This window comes from Acomys minous, assembly GCF_964271855.1.
Source record: "Acomys minous genome assembly, chromosome: 1".
Classification (NCBI taxonomy): Eukaryota; Metazoa; Chordata; class Mammalia; order Rodentia; family Muridae; genus Acomys; species Acomys minous.
Window position 1 is genome coordinate 78,141,474 of NC_140483.1, and position 25,181 is coordinate 78,166,654.

Below are 25,181 nucleotides of genomic sequence, written 5' to 3' on the forward strand. Positions count from 1 at the left end.
GATCTTGGGCTTAATAAAAAGGAGAAGGCAAGCAAGCTGAGCACCAACATTCATCTGTCTCTGTTTCCTGACTGTGAACTTGATGTGAGCAGTGGCCTCAAACTCCTATGATCACGACCACCTCACTGGATGCTTTATCTTTTCAGCCATGATGTACCATATCTCCTTGAACTGTAAGATGGAATAAACTAATTTTTCTCTTCCTTTGCTGTCTGATGTTTGACCACAGCAACAAGAAAAGTAACTAATACAACAAACAAACATGTGTAGTAGTAAATATGTAGGTAGTATTAGTTTGTAAAGAAAAGGAAGTTCTTGCTATAAGTATACATAATCTGGAATGATACTGGACTCAGTTCTTATACTGAGAATCCAATACTCAAGTTGAACTGAACAAGGGCAAGTTTGAAAACTGTAAGTGGAGGCATCTTTTTAGAACCTTAATTGCATTTACATCTCTCTCCACCTCTACCACACACTACTCCTTCTCCAAAGCATCAACTTTTGTGTCCAGAGTGGAGACAGAGAAAATTTGTTGTTATGAGCAATGATAATAACATCAGAACAAGGAAAATTTCTACCAGCTTTTAGTCTCTCAATGGTATATTTGTGACTTTATTTGTTGCAATTGTAAGTGCCAGCATAGTCATGTACACACTGGGATATGATTCTTCTTGAATGTGCCAGAAATCAAAGTGGGAAAATTTGTACATGAGATAGTGGACAGATATTTATACTAAAAATATTGTGGCATTTAAAGCAGAGGAAGGAACACAAATGACAGTAATTGGATATAAGCTTTATGGGGGTCTCTCTCCCACAGTAACCACCATAGTCTTGATTTAAGATTTAAGATTAAGTTTAAGATTAAGATTAAGTGTGTGTGCCCTTAAAGTGGAGGCATAAAGGAAGTGTTGTGTAGAATCCAGAGTGCATGTATAAGCATTTGGCTTTTTGCCTACCATGGTACACACTAATTCTTGATGAATATCCCCTTTAGTCATTCATTATCTCCAGGAATCTTCTCTACAGAATGTAAAACATCTATATAACCACAACTAATGGCTCGTGCAAGAACAGGCTCAGGCAGTTTGATTGCTGTGTGAATACCCAAAGATTGCAAATGTACAAGTGTTCCTGGAAGTTCATTTGAGTTTAGTTATTTGTTTGCCTGAACACATGACCACCACAAAAAAATATAGTATATTTGTACCACAAACATATATAGGTATATGGAGGTAAACATATGTGTGCCTATGCATGTTGAGGTCAGAGGTTGCAAGAGATTCTGCCCTCTATTGCTTTTAGCCTTAAATTTTCAGACAGGATCTATCACTGAGTCTTCAACTCACTTATTTATTTAAACCTATTGTCTGGTCAACAAGCACCCACAACACACCTGTGTCCACCTGTTTGTTTTGGGATTAATAGGTGCACACTGTCAACAAATATTTTTACTTGGATTCTGAGGATCTGAATGCAGGTCAGTATTCTTGTATAACAAATACTCTATCCACTGAACCTAAGATGTGTGAATGTCTTTCTTGCGAAGTGTTGCTATGGGTTAGACTTCTGGCTTTCTGACACATACTGAGCATCTATTTTGGGCCCTGGGTGGAAACTAAATAGTGGCATCTGCTCTGGAGAGCATGCCCCACTGAGGGACCCTTCATGGTTTACATGAGTGGTGTTGACTTGGGAAGAAGACTCAGTGGAATCGAGCCCTGATACACAAAGCCTGGCTTTGAAATAATGCATCTGCAGGAGATGTGATCTGTGACAGTGCTGTATGAGATTAATAGATGGGTAGGACGGCTGCTGAGATTAGTTTCAGTGCCTAAAGGATCTAGGTGGTGCAAACAAAAATATGACATATTTGGATGTAGACAGTGTTATCTGCACACAAAATGACTTTCACAACAGAAGCCTTCTGCACTGTTAAAACAGTAATCCAGCCTTTCTTCTATTTTCTTCTATAGAAACAGACAGTATGTGGCATTGGGCATATAAATTTATTCTTTAAAATTTTTAATTTGTTCACTTTACATTTGGATTGTAACCCTGTCCCTTGTCTCCTCCATGTCCCACCCTCTTTCCCACATGAACCCTGCCTTGCATTCCTTACAAAGGGGTAGCCATCCTCTCCTGTCATTTGACCCCAGGCTATCAAGTCTCATCCAGACTGGCAAGGCTGCTCTGCCATGGGAAGGTGATTAAGGAGTGTGCACCTGAGTCCATGCCAGAGACAGTCCCTGCTTTCCATATTAGGGGAGCCACAAGGAGAATGTGCTGCCTATTGACTACATCTGAACAGGGGGTCTATGTCCCCACCACACATGTATCTCTGCAGCACCCACTCCCACCCCGACCTGGATTTGTTGGCTCCATTTATTTCCTCATGGAGCTCCTGTCCCTTCCAGTTCTTTCTATCTCCCAACTCCATTCTTCAACTCATCATAACTTTCTGATATTGAACTTCTTTTGTGTGTCTTGTATACAGAAGGGTCCATTTCATACCCACTTACACAAATATTAAACTGCTTACAACTTTCTCTAGTTGAGTCAAAATTGCCTCTTTTTATTGTTCCCTCACATAACCTAAGCTGGCCTTAAACTCATTAAGTATCCAAGAGTGACCCTAAACTTCTGATCCTCCTGCCTCTATTGACTGAAGGGCTGAGATTACAAGTGCACACCACCATGGCTAGTTAATACACTGCTAGAGATATTTTTAGGGCTTTGTGTATGTTGGAGAACTACTCAACCATATGAGCTACATCCAAAACTAACTATATTCTCTTAATATCTCCCAGGTATGTAAGAATATTACATATTCTTAAAAGTTAAAATATAGCCAGCGTCATCACTTTAATGACTCTCTCTCTCTCTCTCTCTCTCTCTCTCTCTCTCTCTCTCTCTCTCTCTGTTTTCATACCATTTACCCCTTCAGGAGTCAGGATCAGTCTCTCATTAGCATATTTCTTGTTGTAACAGTATTTTCTGTTGCTTTCAATGTATATTGAAAAAGTATATTGCTTTCAATGCTATTCCAGAGTTTGACACATAGATGGCTCACCATATGGGTTTTCCCAGGGAGTTAACGTAATTATTTTTATATCATTGGTTCTGTATAAGATGTTGACTTTCCCTAACCAATGTCCCTAAATCTCAGATTGCCTTTACAGAAAGCATTGAGAGGTAAAACATGAACAGCAGAAGTTTTGTGATTTGGTCTGAGCAATGCTGACCTATTTTTCCTTTTAAGATCATGAAGCTGAATGTCGAACGATCTTGAAATTAAGGTCAGCGCTAGATTACAAAATAAAAATGGCTCTTATATGTTTGCTTTTTTTTATTGTTTTCAGGGCAATGTCACTTTTTCCTGTTCAGAGCCACAAATTGTCCCCATCACGTTTGTCAACTCCAGGAGGAGTTATTTGCTGCTTCCAGGCAACCCTCAAATTGATGGACTGTCAGTGAGTTTCCAGTTTCGAACATGGAACAAAGATGGTCTGCTTCTGTCCACAGAGCTGTCTGAAGGCTCAGGGACCCTGCTACTCATCCTGGAGGGAGGGACTCTGAGGCTCCTGATTAAGAAAGTGACAGGACACGGAACAGATATCCTTACAGGTACAGTCATTGCTGACTTCTTTTGTAATCACGTCTTCCATCCTTTCTCCTTCCTTCCCTGTCTGGCTGACTTTCTTCTCCCCATCCTTTTCTCTCCTGACTTCCCTTCCTCCTTCACTTCCCCACTGTTGTCCTCCTTCTTTTCTTTGTTTGTGGTTTCTTCTTCACTTAAGTCAACCAAACTTTCGTTTCTGCCTAAAACATACAAAACCATACACAAGAATGAAGGGTTGTGCATTGATGGGCTATATACTATAAATGTGAAGGCGCTGGACCTCTCTCTCTCTCACACACATGCATTAATTAGAAACAATGAAGTCTGAACTTACCGCGTGTAATTTAACAAGTCTTCCGATTATTTCAGTATAGTATCGTCAGAAAATTAGATGATAGATTTTTTATGCAGGAGTATTGAACACACTCTACACCATCTGTGAAGTGGTCTCCTTGGTCCTGTGTAAATATCTCTCACCCTATGAATCATATTTACCATGGTTGCCCCCAAGAAGAGGCTATTTTTCAAACTTTACACATTAAAAAATGAAGGGCAACTGAAATTTCTCCAGTGTCATGTTTCACAATGACAAGAGCTAAGAATTCATTTAAAATCATCTGGCTTCCATGTTAAATTTCTACAAGATTATGAATTTTTTTACAGTCACCATGTTTTATTTCATTTTAATTGATAAGCTTTAACAACTTTATTTCTTGAATATTTTAAACATAATAAGTATATACTGTAAAGTGTGACTTTGGGATATGAGAAAACTTTTCTTAACAGCCTTAAGTTGGCTGAAGCCTAGGAAACAGTGGTGTGTGTGTGTGTGTGTGTGTGTGTGTGTTTTGTATGTTGTGTATACTTCATTTGTGTGGACACTGAAGCCATAACAGGACATTCTGTAAGAACATCAAGTGCTCTAAATCAGTAAGCTATATCTAGTTCCAGGCTGGATTTCCATCTTTCTTTCTTTCTTTCTTTCTTTCTTTCCTTCCTTTCTTCCTTCCTTTTCTTTCTTTTTCTTTTTATTCTTCCATTTATTTATTTATTTATTTATTTATTTATTTATTTTGGTTTTTCAAGACAAGGCTTCTCTGTGTAGCCTTGTCTGGCCTGGAACTCACTGGGTATAACAGATTGGCCTTGAACTCAGAGATTCACTAGCCTCTGCCTTGTGAATATTGTAGTTTAAAAGGTGGACCACCTCTGCCTAGTTGCAAGCTGGATTTTTTAAACTTGGAAGACTTGGACCTTTTCCTTCTTTCTCTACTGGCTATCTTATAGATAGCTTTTGGCTATCCAGTGTCTTTCTTGGATCACAAATACTGAATGAGGCTGGGTCATGTGCATAGGCTGGAGCTGCAATATTCAGTTCAGTCAACAAACCATGTCAGAAATCTGAAGATAAACAATCCAAGTGAAGTCCTACATTTCTGGCTATTAACTATAATTCAGAGCAGACTTTACTACAATACATCATTCTCTGTTTACATGACAATCTTCTCTCACTGGGCTAAATAAAATTTATTAAATATTAAAGAATATAATATACTCGTCATAACCTGCTTAAGCCATGGGAAAGTCTCAAATGTATTTATGGTGAGTCATTAAATGTCCTACTCTATGACTCTCCACCTTATTCTCTTGAGTGAGGGTCTCTCACTGCAACTTCAGGAAAGAATTTTATTTCAGCTCTCAGTTTAAGGGCACAGTCCTTGTAGCAGAAGCTTGAGGTAGCTGCTTTGTTGCATGGCATCTGCAGTACAGAGACACAGAGAAATAAATATTTAACTCAGTTTTCCCTTCTGACTCATCAGTGGAATGATGCCACCCACACTGAGGGTGGGCCTTCACATTGCAACTCACTCAGTGTAGAAACTCTATCATACACATGCCCTGAGGTGGTTCTCCATCTTGTCAAACTTTCAGTCAATAATAGCTGTGACAACAGCCAAAATGGAAGCCATGACCTTTTTGAGACCTGATCCTGGATATGGCCACTTCTGTTCATTAGATTCCAAGAAATGAAGCCAGCTCATTCTTAAGTGTATTAATTTGACAAGTGTGTCTAAATTAAGATGTGTAAAGCACTGGAGATCAGCCGGGTGTCTATTACAGGAAAGGCAGAGAAAAAGACCACTTTCCAAGCTGCAGAGACAGATTAGAAAGGAAAGTGTTTGCATCTGAAGCACAAGGGCCTGTGTGTGATCCCAAGGTATCATAAAAAGCTGGCCATGGTGACATAGACTTATGAGCTCAGCCTAGAGTGCTTGGGGAATATGTATCTTTGGATCTGGTGAGCCAGTTAGCCTAGCTTAATCAGCTCCAGTCAAGGCAGAGATATTGTCTCAGAGGAGGTAGACTATGTGTCTTAGGTGAAACTTAAGGCTGTCTTCTGTATTCTATGTGTGTGTTCACATATACATGGGCATCCTTCCTTCACACAAACACACACAGAAAGGGCCATAAAATTTCCTTATAAAACTATGGCAGCCATTAGTGAGAAAAATATATCTGAAACACTTGCATAGGGTTGAGAAGCTGACTGATATATGCCCGTTCCCTCCATACTGAGACAGGATCTATACTTGCAAGGACTTCTGTATTATCAGGGTTCTCAACTTGCTTTATGGCCATGGTGTTTTATCACAGCAATAAAATCCCTGCCTAAGACAGACCCATTCAGGAAGGCTGTAATAGCTGTGATCAGATCTGTGCAGTCAGAAGAATTTTCTAAAATTTGTTAGATTCTGTTAATAGAGGTGAGTTAATCATTTTGAATGATATTATTTTTAATGTTCATAGTTATAAAATTTAAACCACCATCCTGCTTATTTGGATAATATAGATGTGAGCTGGCACTGAGCTGTCTCTCACTAATTGGTAAGATATTTGGGCGCAGAGATTTGTAGGCCTTGGGTCACAAATCCAGTTTCCTATATTACAGGCCCTGGTGCAACTCTTCTCTAACAAACCCAGGAACTGCTTCTAATATTAAACACAAGATAGTCCATTAACACACACTTTTGGCCAAGATAATGGCTGGAAAATCCTGCTAGTTACCCAGCTCTAAGGGAGAAAAAGTGTTGTATCACTGTGGGCATGTCTCTCAATTCCTGCACCAAATGGAGAAAATTTAAATGAATAGCTGAACTGATGATGCTTGTGTCAGAAGGCTAGCCTATAAATTATTTCCCCAAGAAGATTTTCCTACATTTTGGAAAATTTTAATCTCTTAATATCTTTCAAATGAACTAAAAATTTCTTGGTTCTCATATTTTTCTATCAGGAAAGATTGAAAGGAATTTTTTTAAAAAGCCAAAACAAGTACTATAGATTTTTTCTGCTTTAAATTTCAAAACAAAATTATTTTGAAAATAATTGAGATATTACTGTCTTCATCGAGGAAAATAAAACACAAAAAATAGCAATTGTCTCAGTGACCTTTGTGTGTGTGTGTGTGTGTGTGTGTGTGTGTGTGTGTGTGTGTGTGTGTATACATGGGGTGGTATATTTCATTCCTATCTGTTCTAGGGGTATGGGTGCCTTTATATATTCACAGAGGTCAGAGAGGAATGTAGGGCACTGGCTTTATCATTTGATGCTTTATTCCTTCCAGACAGGATTTCTCATTAAACTTGGAACTATGCTGCTGGCAACCCAGGATCCTGTCCTCTCAAGTTTTCACTTTGTTGGGGTTACAGACTCCATGTGGCCACATCTGGCTTTTGATGTACTGGAGATTCCATATCAGACCATCATGCTTGCTCAGACTTCTTATCTAATGAACTATCTTTTTGGAAAGCTTTAAGGGACAGCTGGTCTCTCTTGAGAAGTGTTGTATACCATAAAGCAGAGTGTGACATTGTTTCTTGATTGCTCAGATTATTCAGAATTCAGAGTGTTGTCAGCATTTCACATTTCTCTGTCTGAGGGGGAAGTTGTTTCTTGTGGAAAGGACAGCACAGGAGTATCATCTACCTTTCTTCATTTAACTTTTCCTACAAGGACAATGCAGATCCAAGTTATTTGGAATCTTTTGGACTGAAAGTGAGAGAAAGCATTGTAAAGTAAATACACTCTCCACATAGAAAACATCTACACTCCAATATTCTGGGTGATAGAATTTGATAAAGATGAAGGAAAATAATAGTGTGCTTGCTTTGTATTTTGTTGTTGTTTGTTTCTTGTCTTGTAAGGCTCATATGTATGAGTATCAAAAGAGACAAAGAATCTCATCATTTGGTCAAGGAGTTGAGGCTGGATCTATTGAGCATTGTATAGGACCTGATGCTTAGGGTAGACCACATCAGAATGATCCATAGTGAAAAAAATCTCATCAAACTTCATGATAAGACCATTTTAGGAGCTGCATACCTAGAACAAAAAATATATGAATTAGATGGTAAACTAAAGGAACCAAGGTGGAATAATTCATCCTAATGTATTTCATTTAGCTTGCAATATGTCATTTTTGATGATTTCTTTGAAAATATGAAAGAGGTTTGGCCTATTTTTGCCAAGTCCTTAGAGAAAGGGCTAAAGGAAGGTTAATGATTCCAGACCATGCTCTCTGTGAGTCAGAGTTTCCTTCCTGTTAGTGTGATAAAATACCCTAATAAAGGGAACACAGGGAGCAGTGTTTATTTTGCTACACATTTCAGGGTACAGTCCTTCATGGTGGAAAAGGTGTGGGAGCAGAGGTTTGATGGAGATGGTCCCATTGCATCCTCTGGTAGGAAGCAAAGAGTTGAGTGCTCCAATTCTTTTTATACTGTTCAATACCACAAGCTAAGGAATGATGATGTCACCCGCAGTGGGAGGACCCTTCGACCTAACCAATGCAATCCCCACAGGCATACACAAAGTCTAACCTAAACAACCTGTCCCTCCCAGGTGAGCCTGGAAGTTTGCTCCCGAAGTAATTTTAGATCCTGGCATGTTGAAAACTTATACTATGCACTTGCCCTTGACAAAAGTGTACAGTGATGTCAACCAGGAAAAGGATACATTTAGACTTGAACTTGTTTTGTTTTGTTTTGTTTGCTGTTACTTCCATAAATAACATATGTAAAGAAGACAACTCTGAGTGTCAAAGCTCTAGGGACAAACTTCAATGTAATAATAAGAAACATGCTATTTTGGATCTAAAGTTGTATCTCTTATTCCCAAATATTTTACTCAGTGGGTTCACTCTGGAGTTAGACGGACTTTGTACAAGATGGCAAGAGAGTCTACTTTTTATTAAATAGATATGTGGTCTACATTAACTGAGTTTGCTATTCAGTGCCATAATATATACACATTAATATCTCAATAAACATTTAGTGAGAGTTTTGCATATGACGTGTGTTATGCTAACATTATGTATGTGGTGTATGCTTGTGGATATCATAGATAGACAGATATTGAGTGTCTCTTCTATCACCCTTAACCTTGGATTTTTTAAATTAATTTATTCTTGTTACATCTCAATGGTTATCCCATCCCTTGTATCCTCCCATTCTTCCCTCCCTCCCATTTTCCCCTTATTCCCCTCCCCTATGACTGTTCCTGAGGGGGATTACCTCCCCCTGTATCACCTTGGTTTTTGAAGCAGGGTACATAATCTAACATGGGGCTTACTGGGTTGCCTAGACTGGCTGACCAGTGAACCCCAGGCCCCACCTGTCTTCATCTTCACTGCTGGTGTTATAGGCCTGGGCTGCCAAGCTCAGATTTTACGTGTGTTTTTTGGGCTCTGAACTCAAGCCCTTACGTGCTCAGAGCAGACAATTTTCACACTAATCTGTCAACAGGCTATTTTATAGTTAGTATATTCCTAATGATTCTGCAGTGGGATTATCATTCATGGCAAGGACTAAGGTGACTGGAGATTTACCTCTGCAAGAACAAACCCTCTTCCATAGACTTTGCCACTTATCACCCAGTCATTTCCATTGCAGCCCTCTGTACTCCTAGCCACATTCTGAAACTCAGAAACAACATAGTCTCTCGACAACATGAGTTTGAGAGAATATACTCAAAGCATCATAGTACAGACTGAGCCTGGCTGAATCCATTCAGGAACTGGAAAGTCCATTTAGGCAAAGCGCATATACGTAAAAGACACTTAGTATTCCTGATTTACTGTCTTCTACTTCCCCAAATCCCCTCCCACAGACTGCCTTGCATTGTGGGGACACAAGGCCACATGGTTCTGTGATCTCACCACATGTTCTTCCATGAACATATATCATTGCTTTGTAGTTATTTTTCCTCTTACTTTCTCTCCCTTACTCTCTTCTTCCCTCTTCCACCTTCCACTCCTCTACTTTTTCTTTCTCCTCTCTATCTTTTCTTGCTTTTCCATTTCCTCCCTCCTCTCCTCCCTATTCTTTAATTCTTCCTTGTTCTTTCCTTCTTTCTTTCTTTCTTCCTTTCCCTTACCTCTCTTTTTCTCCCTTCTTTTATATCTTCTTCCCTCTCATTTTTCCTTTTTACCTCCCTCCCTCTCCTCTTTCCTCTTTACTTCTCTTCCTCTCTTCTTTCTTTTTTCTCTTCTCTTCTTTTTGTGTTTCAAGATGGGATCTTGCTTTAGAGCATAGCTAGCCTTGAGTTCTGAGTTTTCTTGCCTTATTTCTTTGAGTTCTGGGGTTACAGGGATGAATACCATGCTAGCCTCATGTTCTACCATTTTAATTCTTATGTATGTATGATTCAGTGATTACGGTTTTGTATGTTCATTTGTTGAACTGCTGTTGAAAAGGGCCCTACTTGGCTGCCAGGCTAGGGAAGTCCAGTTCTGGAGACACCTCTGTCCTCTCTCAACAAAGGGAGAGAGTGTCTACATTTTACAGACACTTTGGCTAATCTGTCTGCAAGATCTCAAAGAGAAAATTGGGTGAACTCCATTCCTTGGTATTTTTAAGAAGGTCGGCAAAGCAAGAATTGTCTTTGGATGTTAGACCCATCTGACTTAGGGAGGAGTACCCAGTGCCAAATCCTTTATAATACATATGAAAGTCCCCATCTTTAAGAAAGTTTGTGCCATCTTCAAAGATCCTGATAATAGCTTTGGGTTTTTTTTTTTTCTGTCTCCATGAGATGAAGTCAGTTCTGTTAAGTCTTTTTGTATTCTCTATGTTCTAGAAGTCCTGTGGCAATACAAGCATGCTCACACATTCAAGCACACTCAATATTCTAGTGTGACTCAAAGTAGATATAGTATTTTGGATCTTGACTATATTTTGAAGAGTTATGTTGAAGTTCTGGTCCCCACTGAAAGAGGTATCGAGAGGCAATACAACTTCTAAGAGATAAGATTCCATGCTTCTCAAATCTAAATCTTTACTGTAATAAATAGAGTGAGAAAACAGAACCTTGTATATGTGATAACACAGTTTTTAAGAGAGATGTTTGTATATACCAGAGAGGCCAAATGTATAGCTTTTGGTCATCTATAGAAAATTAAAAGACAAGTATTTAAATGTGAGCATTTTTATTATAATCTTCTGTTAGTTAGCTTTATGCCAAGAAGAGAAAATGCCTGAGATACACAATTTATTGGATGGAAATGTCTTTGGCTTAGGTCATTCAAGATTTTATTCCATAGTCACCACACAATGAATGCATGGATTGACTCACCAATGATTGTGAAAGATATGAATTCTAAAAGGGAAAAGGAGCTAGCAGCGATTTTAGAAAATTGCATTACAACAATTAGATGTTGTAAAATATTTCAAACGTAAGAAATATATGCACTCAGTATAAATATTAATTAAATCCTAGCCACTAGAGCTAAGGGGTAAGGAGATGGCCATGTTAAAAGGATCAAAGAGTTCACCCTTACTAATACTAGTGGACAGATGCCTATAGTCTACATCTTTGAAATTAACAGTGGCTCCCCTAATACTGCCCCTTTATAAGCCCACTGTAACTAGCCTCCATCTGCACATAAATAAATTGAGTCCAGGAATTCATCCTCAGCTTCCAATAAATTGTAATTCATGGCTCAGTGTTTTAGCTAAAATCATATTGAGGAGAAAATCCTATTAGTGATGGCACATAAACACAGAGCCAAGAGCTTTGACTCTCACATCAGGCTGTCTGATTACACACAGAGTTTGAGATTCAATTGACAAAACTGTGTAGAGACATTCCAGGTTATGAGCAATTGGGATATGCAGGACTGGACTTTCAATATGTCTAGTTTCAAGTCTGTTGTTCTGATTAAACAGTCAGATCAAAGGCAATATGTGGGAAAGAAGTTTATTTCAACTCATAAGCCATAGTCCATCTTTGAGGAAAATCAAGGCAAGATCTCCAGCAAGTACCTAAATAAGAAACCATGGAAGAACGCTGTTTATTGGCAAATTATGAGGATCAATCCTAAGTACCACTAGTTGAGGGAATGGAACCCACACATACACAATAAACCAGATCCACCTGTGTCAATCAACAAACACGCTATTCCCCACAGACCTATATTGCAACCTGATCACAGCAACTCCTTACTGAGATTCCCCTCTCAGATGATGCTGCACTGTGTTAAGTAGACAGTAGACAGCTACCATGCCCCTAACCATATATTAAGGCCAAATTGAAAATATATTACAGCCTAGTAGTTTCTATTATATTTGTACCTTTTTCATGCTTGATAAATATAAATGATGAAATTGACTTTGTTGATTCATTTTGGTTTCTCCATGCTTACTCCAGCATGGATCTGAGAAGTGAGATGATGATGATGATGATGATGATGATGATGATGATGATGATGATGACGACGATTAAGTATTATTATTAATAGAGAATAATTTATTAGCTACACATGCCATCACTTTCCTTCAATTTCTGAGTTTCCATTTTGGTAATTCCTTTCTATTTTTTATTTTGCTTCCTTTTAATTTAAGCTTTAGGAATCTGTATCCTGTACAGGTATAATGATGGAGACTGAAGGAAAGTTGTATGCCCCAGCAGATCCTGAATGTAATTTGCAGGTGAAACATAGAAGTGCAGGTTACAGGGAAGGTATGGGAAAGACATATGATGTGAGAGGAAAGGAAGGCTTCCTCTTTAAAGTTCAGAACGAATCAAATTTAACCAAGCAATGAATGAGGAGAAGTAAGTTACCATCAGAAAAGAGATGTATGATGAAAAACAGCCATATAAGATTCCATGAGAGGTTTGTGTAGTGTATTGAATAGGTTTGCCTCCTATAGATTCATGTGTTTGAATGCTTGGCTATAGGGATAGCCACTATTAGGAAGTGTGGCCTTAATGGAGGAGGTATGGCCTTGGTAGAGGAAATGTCTCACTGTGGAGGTGAGATCTTAAATGTTCAAGGTATACTCAGAATAAAAACACATTCAGTCTTCACCTTGCTGCCTGTGGATCAGAACTCTTAGCTCCTTCAGCACCATGATTGACTGCATGTTGCCATGATTCCCACCATGATAAGAATGAACTGAACATCTGAAACTGTAAGCCAGCCTCAATGAAATGTTTGCCCATATAAGAGTTGCCTTGGTCTGGTGTCTATAGCAATAAAGTCCTAACTAAGACTTGTGGGATAGATGTATATCAAACATCAGAATAGAATGGGCACTGAAGAAGCAGGCCTTGTCAATATTGGAGTGTAGCTTGATGGTTAGAAATAGTCTTGGGCTTGAACATAATTTTAGCATGCAGCAGCTGCAACTGGACATTTCTGTCTGTGCTAATAAAACAGCATCATCACATTCAACCTCAGTTTTTTGACAGACACTAATGATGACAACACTGTACAGTCATTCCCTCATCCACTAATCAAAAGCTTCTAGATCCTTGGTGCCTTGAATCATGAGCCAGGTTTGTACCACTAGGACAGCTTGAGCCTGTCATTCATGGCAATGCAGTGCGAGTGCTTGCTGCTGATATTTGGCAGGGGAGTTTCTTCTGCTCAGATGCTCTATCAATCAACAGGTATTTAGAGAGGGCAAGACACGGCCCTGATGATGCCAAGGGAGACACAGAAACATGACTCACACTCTGACCCCCAGCTATTCTTCATTCCACTGGAAACAGAAGGCTTACACAGACAAATTGTTAAGTAAGAGCACAAAGCTATAAATCACGTGACCCAACTGAATGGATCAGACAGTGGAATTTTACAGATATTTATAAGAAATTGTTGAGGACCAGTGCATTTGAGAGGAAATACCTTGTTTGGCTTTTTTCTACAATTGATTTTTTTAATTGTTTATTGGCCTGTAATTGTAGGTTTCATTATAACATGTTCACAGGTATATGTAGGTATTTTTATCATTTCTACCTTATTGTCCTTTTTTTGTCTCTCACACTCTTGCTGGTGCTTTTCCCAAATGGTCCTGCTACCACGCCCTTTTTTAAGTGTACCAATAACTATACTGAGGATTGAATACAGAACCATGTAGGAGGGGTCACTTACAGGAGCATGCACAATGTACCAGTGACTACACAACTAAAAACATTGTTTCCTCCCTCCATTGTCACTGTTAACGCCTAGAAGCCCCTTCTTGCTGCATAAAAACATCTTGATTGGTTCAGTCTTGTGCAGGTCGACAGGGTTATTTTACTATTCTACTTTCAACCACTGTGATTGCCTGCATATTTTTCATTTATTAAAGTTAATAAGCCATTTAGTGGCTGTGATCTATTCTGTGTTATATACGTGACTGTAATATAAAGTCAAGAGGCACTTGCACCCTGTTCCTACAGTTTATAGGAGGATTCATGCAGAGTAAAGCATCTTGGAAAGTAGAGGATGGATGTGGACAAGAGAGGAGACAGGAAGGTAGATATAGAGGTTGCAGTAAATAAGATGTGTCCTGCTGTCTGGTTTACATGGATAGCTGAATGTATTAACGTAACTTCATAGGAATCTCATGTACAGATGGCTATTGGAAAATGGAGACATATTGCGGCTTGCTTCCAAATGGAACATAAAACAAGCAGGAGCTTTCTTTTTTCTTAATTTTGATTTTTATCAATTTATTCGGATCACAGCTCAATTGTTATTCCATCACTTGTATCCTCCCTCCTGCTTTCACCCTATTCCTCTCCTCTAGGTCTATGAACGAGGGAGACCTCCTTCCCCACTATACGGTCATAGGCTATAAAGTCTCATCTTGGTAGCCTACTTATTCTTTCTTTGAGTGCCATCAGGCCTCCCTACCAAGGGGAGGTGGTCAAATATGGGGAACCAGAGTTCATTTCAGAGTCAGTCCTCACTCTCCACATAACTGTAGAGAATGTCCTGTCCATTGGGTAGATCAGAGTAGGGCTTTGATGTTTACTACTTGTATTGTCCTTGGTTAGTGCAATAGTCTGAGCAAATCCTCCTGGGCCTCAATCCACCCATGGAGATGTTCTTCATGTAGGTTTCTAAGACCCTCTGGGTCCTTCTATTTCCGTGTCTCCTATATTTCTCTTTCCTAGAGTCTCAGTTCATTTTCCAGCTTCCCTGTATACCTTAGGAGCATGTGCACATGCTTTGTCCGTGGCTGGGTCTGATGGCATTTGTCTTTAGTCCCAAAACTAAGAAGCAGAAGTAGGAAAATCATGAGTTTGAGACTGGTCTCTGTAGAAGAAAATACTAAAAAATGTGGTAATCCAGTCTATTATACAAGGAAGAGTTAATAGCATTTGATAATGGGTAAACAACTGCTGCCCAAAGAAAGGATGGCTCAGGAAATAGATTATAATGGTCCCAGTAATCACAATATGTTCTTCTACCATATGACTGGCATTTTGAAATAGTCTTATCTATCTATCTGTCTGTCTATGTATCTATCTATCAACTATCTATCTATTTTTGTATTCCCTTTGTGGTTCTTACAAAAATTGAAAGTACTTCAAAACTGATAAGTAATTGTAGATGATGTTCCACTCTGGGAAAACAGCTGAATTGAGTTTTCTCGGGACTAGGAAGTCCACACTTATAAGTAACATCCCAGTCTATTGTATATGTTTTACAGAGGAGGAAACAGGTTTACAAAGATTAAGAAATATGTCTAAGTTCCTGCAAATTATAAGGGCAAGGGTATGGTCTAAAGGGGAATGAGTAGAAAAATGACTGCAACATGTTTATCCAGGGTTGACAATAGAAGGCTCAGGATCTATGTTCCAGCCTGAGCTGTGCTCCTCCTGCCTCTGTGTGTAACTGAGAACCTTGGGTAGCTACAGCTGATCATGACATGCCAAGGCATTAATATCCTAAGCAAAAATGACTACTGTTCCTTCTTCATGGAGTCATGGGGACTAGAGAGATGGTATATGCATTAAAGCATAAGTCCCACCTTTAAAAAGAGGGTGTAGCAATGTGTACCATTAATCTAGGGCTGGAAAAACAAAAATCGGTGGATCTCTGTGGTTCTGTGGCCAGCCAGCCTAGCCAACTTAGTAAGCCTATGACCATGGAGAGACCTTATTCCAAAATTCAAGGTTGAGGGGCCAGAGATATGGAGACTCAGCAGTTAAGAGGTACTAACTACTAGCTACTGATTACTCTTGCAAATAACTGTTTTCAAATCCCAGAATCCATATGGTAGCTCACAGCCATCTGTAATTCCCATAACACAGGATCTGATGCCCTCTTCTATGCTCCAAGGACATGTATGCAGTGCACAGCAGGCATAATATTTATATATATATATATATAATACATTAAAAATCAAGTCTTCTGTTTATTTGCACAGATATTCACACACACACACACACACACACACACACACACACACACACACACACAAATAAGTTTAAGTGGTCCAGTGGAAGTGTAAACTAATAAATCTACTTGAGAAATTGTTCTGTGGTTCTCCAAAGGCAGTCATGTGGAATTGCCTTGTAACCCAGAAATGTCACACGCAATGTACACACAGAGACTAGAGAACAAACACTCATACAAATATAAATTCTAAAATATGCACAGCATAATTATTTGCCCTAATTCAACCTGAAAGCAACACAATTATTGAGTTCAGTGAATGAATAAACACAATATGAAATAGCTACACAATGGAATATAATTTAGCCACAAATATATAGTTTTGCTTTACAAATGGGTTAAACTTACATTCTTAAAGCTAAGTAAATCAGTAACAAAGTGAAAAATACTGTGTGTTATACTTGTGAAAAGGCAAATTCCTAGTGTAAAGAGACAGATAAATGAGTAGGCCTAATGTTATAGGTTAACAAAATGGAAAATATTTTTAAATGGTTTCAGAAATCTGACCATACTAAAAGCTGTTGAGTTGTAATATCTGTCATATGGATTATATTTCATTAAAACAGTTAGAAAATGAAAACTAAGGCTGGCCAGGCATAGTGGTATTGGTAACTAATTTTGCTACTGTTATGAATTACAATGCAAATGTGTGACATGTGGCCTCTGTGAAAGAGTCATTCAACCCCCAGGTTGAGAACCACTACTCTAGATCCTCTCACACTCCCTAGAGGCAGAAGGGAGTGGCCAGTTCCCTACAGCTATCAATCATGAGAGTCATGACTAGCACTCGAGAAAGAAAAATGGATGGACACTGATTTTTTTAATATACTTGTTCAAGTTTTAACCAAATGGAGAGTTTTCTGGGGGAAAAAAACAATGCACAGGGCCACTGACATCTGTTCGTTCATGAGCTTAGGTTTGATAACGGATGGGCAATCCTCTAAAAATGTGTGATATGCATGTATTAGCCAATGTTCTCTGGAGCAGTATAACCAACATACTGTATGCTGTAAAGGATATTTTTAGATTGGCTTACAAAGTTTCAGATGCCTAGTATAACAGTAGTTTTCATACAGTACAAAAGGTTGAAAAGCCAGTATCAGCTCAGTCCATGAGGCTCATGTATCAGGTGTTCCAGTCTGGTGATGAAAGCCTCCAGGATTTTGGAGAGCTGCTGCTCTTTAGTCTTTGTTAGAAGGCTATATGAACTAGATTCAGTTGCCAGCAAAAAATGGTAGCAACAGCAGCAGTGGAGGCAGCAGCGGTGTAGACACACTCACAATTGGCCTGTGAAGATAGATAGGCAGAGCAATAACATGATTCTCTGGGATCTCCCTATGTCTTGGCTGCCATGGAAAATTACCATCCACCATGGAAGGATCTTCACTCCTCACAGAGTCCTCCCAGGAAATCCCTTCCTGGATTCCCTAGGGAGGCAAATCCCTTATTCAATCTTGGGGACAGTCAGTGTTGAAAATTGCAATGTGTAATAAATTCATACAGGAGACCTAGTTATGCCTGTCTACTCATAGTCCCTCTGTGTATTCTCCCTTCTCATCCTCAGTATAGAAATGTTCTGTTTGGAATAAGGGCTGCTAAAGAGGAGAATTTCCCAGCTAGGTATTGGGATTTGCTATTATTGGAGAGTTGTTTCCATTTTATGTCATTTCTTGGAGAAGAAATTTCTCTGAATCTGTGACTTCATTCCTGTGAGAAAAAAAATAAGGTTGGATGGAAGACAGGCCAAAGCTGGTTAGTAAGTTCTGAGTCTGTCCAGTGTTGTCTAGGTCAGATACTGAGAATCAACATACCATGCCTTTAGAAACAGGTGTGTAAACGTTGGTTCTTGTAAGAAGTTGCTATTTGGGTTGACATCACTTTAAAATTGGAGAACTTTGCCACCATCCAGGTGCCGTGCCATGACTGAGGATCTTCTAAACTTCAGTTTCTGCAACATCTGTTGGATCCCACAGCAGGAGCCCCAGTAAAATGCTCTTACCACAGCCTTTTTCTCCTTGAAAGATGCTTCCTCACTAGAGCTGTTTATCTCAGGAAGATTGGGAAGGGGAGCAATCTGATGGAGAGAGTTCTTTCTAATTTATGAATAATTAATGTTACTTCTGCCTTGTCTTTCTGCTGGGTTGCATGTTGTTGAGATTGAACTTAGGGCCTTTGAATGCTGGACAGATTCTGTAGACATTGAACTACAACCCCAGATTTGTCTTTTTTTAATTTTTTTTCCTTTATTAATTTATTCTTGTTACATCTCAATGGTTATCCCATCCCTTGTATCCTCCCATTCTTCTTTCCCTCCCATTTTTCCCTTATTCCCCTCCCCTATGACTGTTCCTGAGGGGGATTACCTCCCCTTGTATATGCTCATAGGGTATCAAGTCTCTTCTTGGTAACCTGCTGTCTTTCCTCTGAGTGCCACCAGTTCTCCCCCTCCAGGGGACATGGTCAAAGGTGAGGCACCAGAGTATGTGAGAAAGTCATATCCCACTCTCCACTCTACTGTGGAGAATGTTCTGTCCATTGGCTAGATCTGGGTAGGGGTTTAAAGTTTACCGCCTGTATTGTCCTTGGCTGGCGCCTTAGTTTGAGCGGGACCCCTGGGCCCAAATCTGCCTATCATAATGTTCTACTTGTAGGTTTCTAGGACCCTCTGGATCCTTCTACTTTGCCATTCTCCCATGCTTCTCTCATCTAGAGTCCCAATAAAATGTCCTCCCCTCTGTCTCAGTTTCCTGGTAAGTGAAGGCTTTCGTGGGACATGCCCCTTGGGCTAATATGCAGATATAAGTGAGTATATACCATTTGAGTCTTTCTGCTTCTGGGTTAACTCACTCATTATGATCATTTCTAGCTCAATCCATTTATCCACAAATTTCGTGAATTCCTTGTTTTTAATAGCTGGGTAATACTCCATAGTGTAAATGTACCACAGTTTCTTAATCCATTCTTCTACTGAGGGACCCAGGCCTTAATGTCAACAATTAATAAATGGGACCTCATGAGGCAGAGAAGCTTCTGTAAGTCAGGAGACACTGTCAAGAGAAAAAAGCGACAGCCTACAGACTGCGAAAGATCTCACCAACCCTTCATCTGACAAAGGTTTAATATCCAAAATATATAAAGAACTCAAGAAATTAAACACAAAACCAAACAACCCAATTGCGAAATGGGGCTTGGAACTAAACAGAGAATTCTCAACAGAGGAATATCAAATGGCCGAGAAACACTTAAAGAAATGCTCATCCTCGTTACTCATCAGAGAAATGCAAATCAAAACGACACTGAGATTCCACCTTACACCCATCAGAATGGCTAAGATCAAAAACTCAAATGCCCCCACATGTTGGCGAGGATGAGAGAGAGGAACACTCCTTCATTGCTGGTGGGAATGCAAACTAGTACAACCACTTTGGAAAGATATCTGGCATTTTCTCAGAAAAATGGGAATAGGGCTTCCTTAAGACCCAGCTATCCCACTCCTTGGAATATACCCAGAAAATGCCCTAACACACAACAGGGGCATATGCTCACCCATGTTCATAGCTGCTTTATACATAATAGCCAGAACATGGAAACAGTCTTCTGCCTTCTTACCAGAGCACTTCTCAGTGAAGGCTAGGACTGCGAGGGGCTGCCTGTATGCTCATATCACCTTCTGACAATATACACCACTGCATGTTATTCCCAAGTTGAATACCCCTCATTTGTGCCTCTGCTCTAGGGCATGGATCTGTATCTCTTTTTTTCATTAGAATCATTCAAATACATTGCTTTGTGTGTATGTGGGAGGGGCAGATAAAAAGTATCAGGGAGATGAAAATACATGTGTTCCTGTGTGAGGTTATGGGATTACTTATTTAGAGGTATTGGGGCACCAGGGTATGCATGTAAAGTTGGAGGACAAGCTTTGAGTGTTGGTCTTCACCTTTGTACCTTGTCGTGAGAAAGGGTTTAAAACATGCTGTGTAACCAGTGCTAGCTAGCCTGCAAGCTTTTGTGGATTACCCTGTCTCTACCTCCCATCCTTCTCAAGCATACTGGCATAATAAATGCTGTGCTATTGGTTTTGGCTTTTAGGTTGTCATCTGACAGAAGTTTTACCTCATTAGTACAGTCGCCATGGCCAAGACACAAATCCTAGCTTGGATTTGTGCAAGGGATTCTGCCCTCTGAACCATCTCAGCCCCACTAAAGTTAAGGCTTTTTTTGTTGTTGTTATTGGTTTGCTATTGGTAGTGTTTGTTTGTTTAGGTACAAGTGCTCAAATTTTCTCCATAGAGATTTTTGAGGAAATTGATTTGAGTAAAGTATTCTCCAAAACCCTGTTTTAAAGGCTCCTGATGGACCCTCTTCTTATCCTGCCACACCAGGACTTAGGTGATAAGTTTTTCTTCCTATCAGCTTTGATTTTTGTCATCACTCATCTATTTCTCTTTCTATTATTGTCTTTTTCTATTTTCTATTTATTTATTATCTGGCCAGTTGTTGTCTCCTAAAGTTTTTGCTCAATGGACTATGAACTGTCTCATACCTACTCTGTGAAATATTCCTATGCATACTATTTTATTACCTCTTTCTTCTCTACCTGTCACTACTGTCTCACCTGGTGCTATAAATTGCAACTCTTTGTTGTTGAGCTTATCTTTAATTTTTTATTAGCATATATTCATTGTATGTAATTGGTTCATTATAACATTTTCAATCACAAGTGTAGTGTATTTTGAGCATATTCACCCCCCATTGATTTTTTTACTCTCTTTTTCTCCTACCCTTTTCCACTCTTATTGATGCCTCCTCTTCCAAACAAATTCCCCTTCTGCTTTCATTGTCTTTGCACTTAATAACCCAATGAGTTTCATTGATGTTGGTTCAAGGAGAGTGGGTGGGGAGTTACACATTCTGAAGTACCTTACTCTTGGCTATAACACTGAAAGAAATGCCCTGTTATCCGAAAACCATTAACTGAGTAGAAATTATGGTGCGTTGAGGTATCTCAAGCTCCTCACACTTTATTCAGAGTGTTGATGGGACAAATCTTGTGTCTATCTTATGTGGAAAATTGTAGATCCTGTGAATTTAAGAGGGAAAACAGTCATGATATGACCAGAATCAGGCTAGGTGTTCATTGGTTGGACTGTTAGTTTCTTTGTCTTTCTCATTAGCTTAAAAATCAAAGGGTGGTGTTTTAATCCTTTTGGCAATTATACCTGACTTTTTACTGTGAATCATTCCAAATTACAAAGGCCCTAGTCTGTTTTAGACACGTAGTTCTTTCCACCAGTCTTAGTTCACATGAGTGTCTGGATATAGTGTCTGCACATACACTATAGTAGGAATTATAATCTCTAGAGCCATCTTTAAGGACAGAGAGTGCTTCCTTTTTCACATGAGGAAACTATGGGTATGAGAATGAAGATAGCCCAGCACACAGCAGGCATACTGGAGGCCATCTGAATGATGAGCACAGCATGAATCAGTTGCATGTTATTGTGGCCTGAGCAGTCAGTATGGCAGATTTTTCTCAGTGTTTAATGGACCGTACACAAGTAGTAGTCTCCATAGGTAACAATATTTGGAAAGGAAATAACTGGCCCTTCATGATTACATCCTCATGAAGTTTCCTCTGTAAGATAGGTTGGTGTTGCAGCACCACTGAAGGGGATCTGGGGCAAAGACAAGGACTCTTTGTATTTCATGAGCAGCTTCTTGGCTCTCTAAATGCTCTGGGAATTTTTTTCTGCTCTTATTTTATCCTTTTAACAATGACACTAAGTATGGTCATATTTTCAGGTGATGAGTCAGAGCTGAGGGAGGGCAGGTGACTTGGCAATGTTCTCTGAAAACTTAGGGAAAACTATTTGAGTCCAGAGTTCAGCCAGTCAAGGTGCATGCCACCAAACCCGACCACATGAGTTCAGTTCCTCAGAACCAGGCAGTAGAAGGAAAAATTCCACTCGCATGTGCACACACGCCCCACATACACAAAACACAGAAAATCAACTAAATTTGGAAACATTTCTACAGATGATATTCACTTAATCTGTTTCCTTACTGCAGTAGGAAACTTCCTGTGCCTCACAATGGCATGTATTTTGTCCACTTCAGTAATCTGACACTAAAGAAGAAGCAACAGTGTCTAGAGAATGAGGCAATGTGGAGTATAAGGGAAGGCTGCTAGGATACTGAAGATGATTTGCCAAGAGCATATTATATTCTCAAATGAAACTGTCCTTGCATAGCTGAGATTATTAATGTCAATTGTCACCTTGACGGGATCTAAATTCACCCAGGAGCAAGCCCCAGTAACACCCAACAAGGATTACAGAAATTAAGGGGAGACTGAGAATATCTCTTATGGGCTCCCTTGAATAAAATAGTTGATGTGGGAAGACCCATTGTAGCTGTAGCTCGACAATTCTCTGGGATGGAGAACTAATCCTGCATTGTATATATTAGAAAAAGCAAGCTAAGCAGCAGGATGCATCATCCTTCTCTGTTTCCATATTGTGGCTGTGATATTACCACCTGCCTCAAGCTCCTACTGCCTTAATTTCCCTGATACTATGGCCTGTATGCTTGAGCCATGAGAAGAAATAAACCCGTTATCTTTTGAATTAATTTTGTCGTGGTATTTTATCACAGAAATAGGAAAAGGAAACTAAGAAAGTAACCCTTATAATTAAATCAATAATTTCCCAGAGCCAGTGAAGCTCAGTGTTAGAGAGCTCCCATAGGATATGCTAAGTCACATTTTTGATTCTTAAAACCATTGATATAAACAAACAACCAAACCAAAAAAAAGTGTGAAAGCTTTTACTAACAGCAGGATATAAACTTTAGAAAAGTCAGAGGACTAAAATGACCTATGCCACCTATAGATGAGGGTACAAATCCTAGTATCATTTTGAGGGACTTTAACTGTCTTTTTTTTTTCAGCTTTGTAAACTCTGCAGTTACTCAACACTGTACTAAATAGTATACAGCATGTCTTAATTTGGCACAGATGTCCCATATATTATGTTAGTCCTCATTTTTTTCTGAGGGGAAACTATCAGAAACGGTTTAGGAAATGAGACTAAGCTCTGAGGCGGAGGAGAGAGGTGGTCCTCATGGAACTGCCCTTCCTGTTTCTCTTGTAGGCAGTGCATTGAATGATGGCCTGTGGCATTCTGTCAGCATCAATGCCAGGAGAAACCGCGTTACTCTCACACTGGATAATGATGCTGCTTCCCCAGCTTCAGACACCTCGCGGCTGCAGATTTATTCTGGAAATAGTTACTACTTTGGAGGTAAGTTTGCTAGCCATTGAGACTACAAATAAAGAGGCAGAAAAATTATTGCACTACATGATTTGTCAATTAGACAACCCTTCCTATATCTGTGCATGCACACAGGCAGGCACATTCAAGCACCAAGCAGTGAGAAACACAAAACCTCAGAAAATTGTGCAAATGTAAGCTATTTAGGGCTGTGCTGAGGGCAGAAAGAACTGGGGCTACTAAAGCTGGGTTACATAACACATGAAGTTCCTTGATCACACTGGAAAGGAGAAACTCAGCTGAATACTTTGAGAATAGGAGCAGAGAGTCAGCAAGTACCTGCAAGAAGAAAAACTTAAATGGGCGGCATCAGCAACCTGCTCAGACATCTAGGCCACTCCTCTGCCACTTCACATTGTCAGCCTCTCTTCCCCTTTCCAATGACTTAGAGATCATCCACATCCATGGAAGGCAACAGAACAAGGTGGAGAGGAGTTCGGGGCTCCACAGGGAAGTGGTGAGCCACTGCTGCTTCTGAGTCCATGCCGTTTCTAATGTTTGATGAACCCTTGCAACACTCCCAGTTCCAAAAACAAAAACAAACTGGGGTGGACAAAGCTTATGTGCCATTTTACGATTTTCATCAATGCACCCATGTTGAGTATTTTAAAGGCATCTTTTATTAAAAGAGATGGTGGCTACTTCTCTAGCCAGTGGTCTGTCTTACAGAAGCCATGTCTAAAGGGCACTTAGTCCCTATGGCTCTCTGGACTGGAGCTCTTAGGATATAATCCTTGAACTTCCTTTCCAGAACACCTAGAAGAAACTCATTTTCAGAATTGCTGGGAGGTAAAAGAATGAGAATAATGAGGTTTGGTGAACCTTAGTGCTGAATGGCTTACTCAGCATGTAAAAAGCTGGTAGCCACACAGCACTGCATGTGCATCCAACCCTATGCACATTCAACTCTCCCACTGCCTTTCATCTACATGGTGCAGAGTGGCAGATCCTTGGAAATAGCTTGCAGATATGATAATGAGCCAGCCTTGCCCTAAAGTGAACAGTTCCTTCCCACGTGGTAACTGGAGACAAGCATTGCATAATAGCATCCACTAAAGAGATAGCAAGATGACTCCATGGGAAGAAACACTTGTTGCTCAAACCTGAGGACTTGCATTTGAGCTTTGGAATCTGTAGTGGGGAAGAATATGGTCTCTACAATTCTGTTTTCTGAGTTTCATACATGCACGGTGGCATATGCGTGCCTGCATGCTGTCCTGCTCACACATAGTAACAAAAATAATAACAGCAGTATAACATACACTGCAGTTACCAGGAGCCTGCCACATACTAATCATGCACTCTACACTGAGCTATAATGCCAAAACTTGTAGTCTCTTAGGTCCAAAAATCTACAAATCACTCCTTTCTTCCTAAGAAAATTTGTGACAGAATTGAAACAGAAAAAAAATATTTGCAGAAGTACAGAATATGTATTTATGGTCTCCCTGGAAGGGAGCTGTGTGGGACAAGATTGATAAGGTTGCATTTT

General features: G+C 39.6%; 1 protein-coding gene across 4 annotated transcripts in view; it reads left to right on the forward strand.

Moving 5' to 3' along the window:
• LOC311591254 (contactin-associated protein like 5-1-like) overlaps positions 1–25,181 on the forward strand; it is an 869,459-nt gene that overhangs the window by 437,989 nt on the left and 406,289 nt on the right. For 3 of the 4 annotated variants that reach the window (XM_084770689.1, XM_084770692.1, XM_084770691.1), the window contains exons 8-9: positions 3,366–3,630; positions 23,510–23,659. In XM_084770689.1, the coding sequence (XP_084626815.1) occupies positions 3,366–3,630; positions 23,510–23,659 (415 nt within the window). The remainder of the gene's footprint in view (positions 1–3,365; positions 3,631–23,509; positions 23,660–25,181) is intronic. The other variant, XM_084770690.1, reaches the window with a different exon arrangement.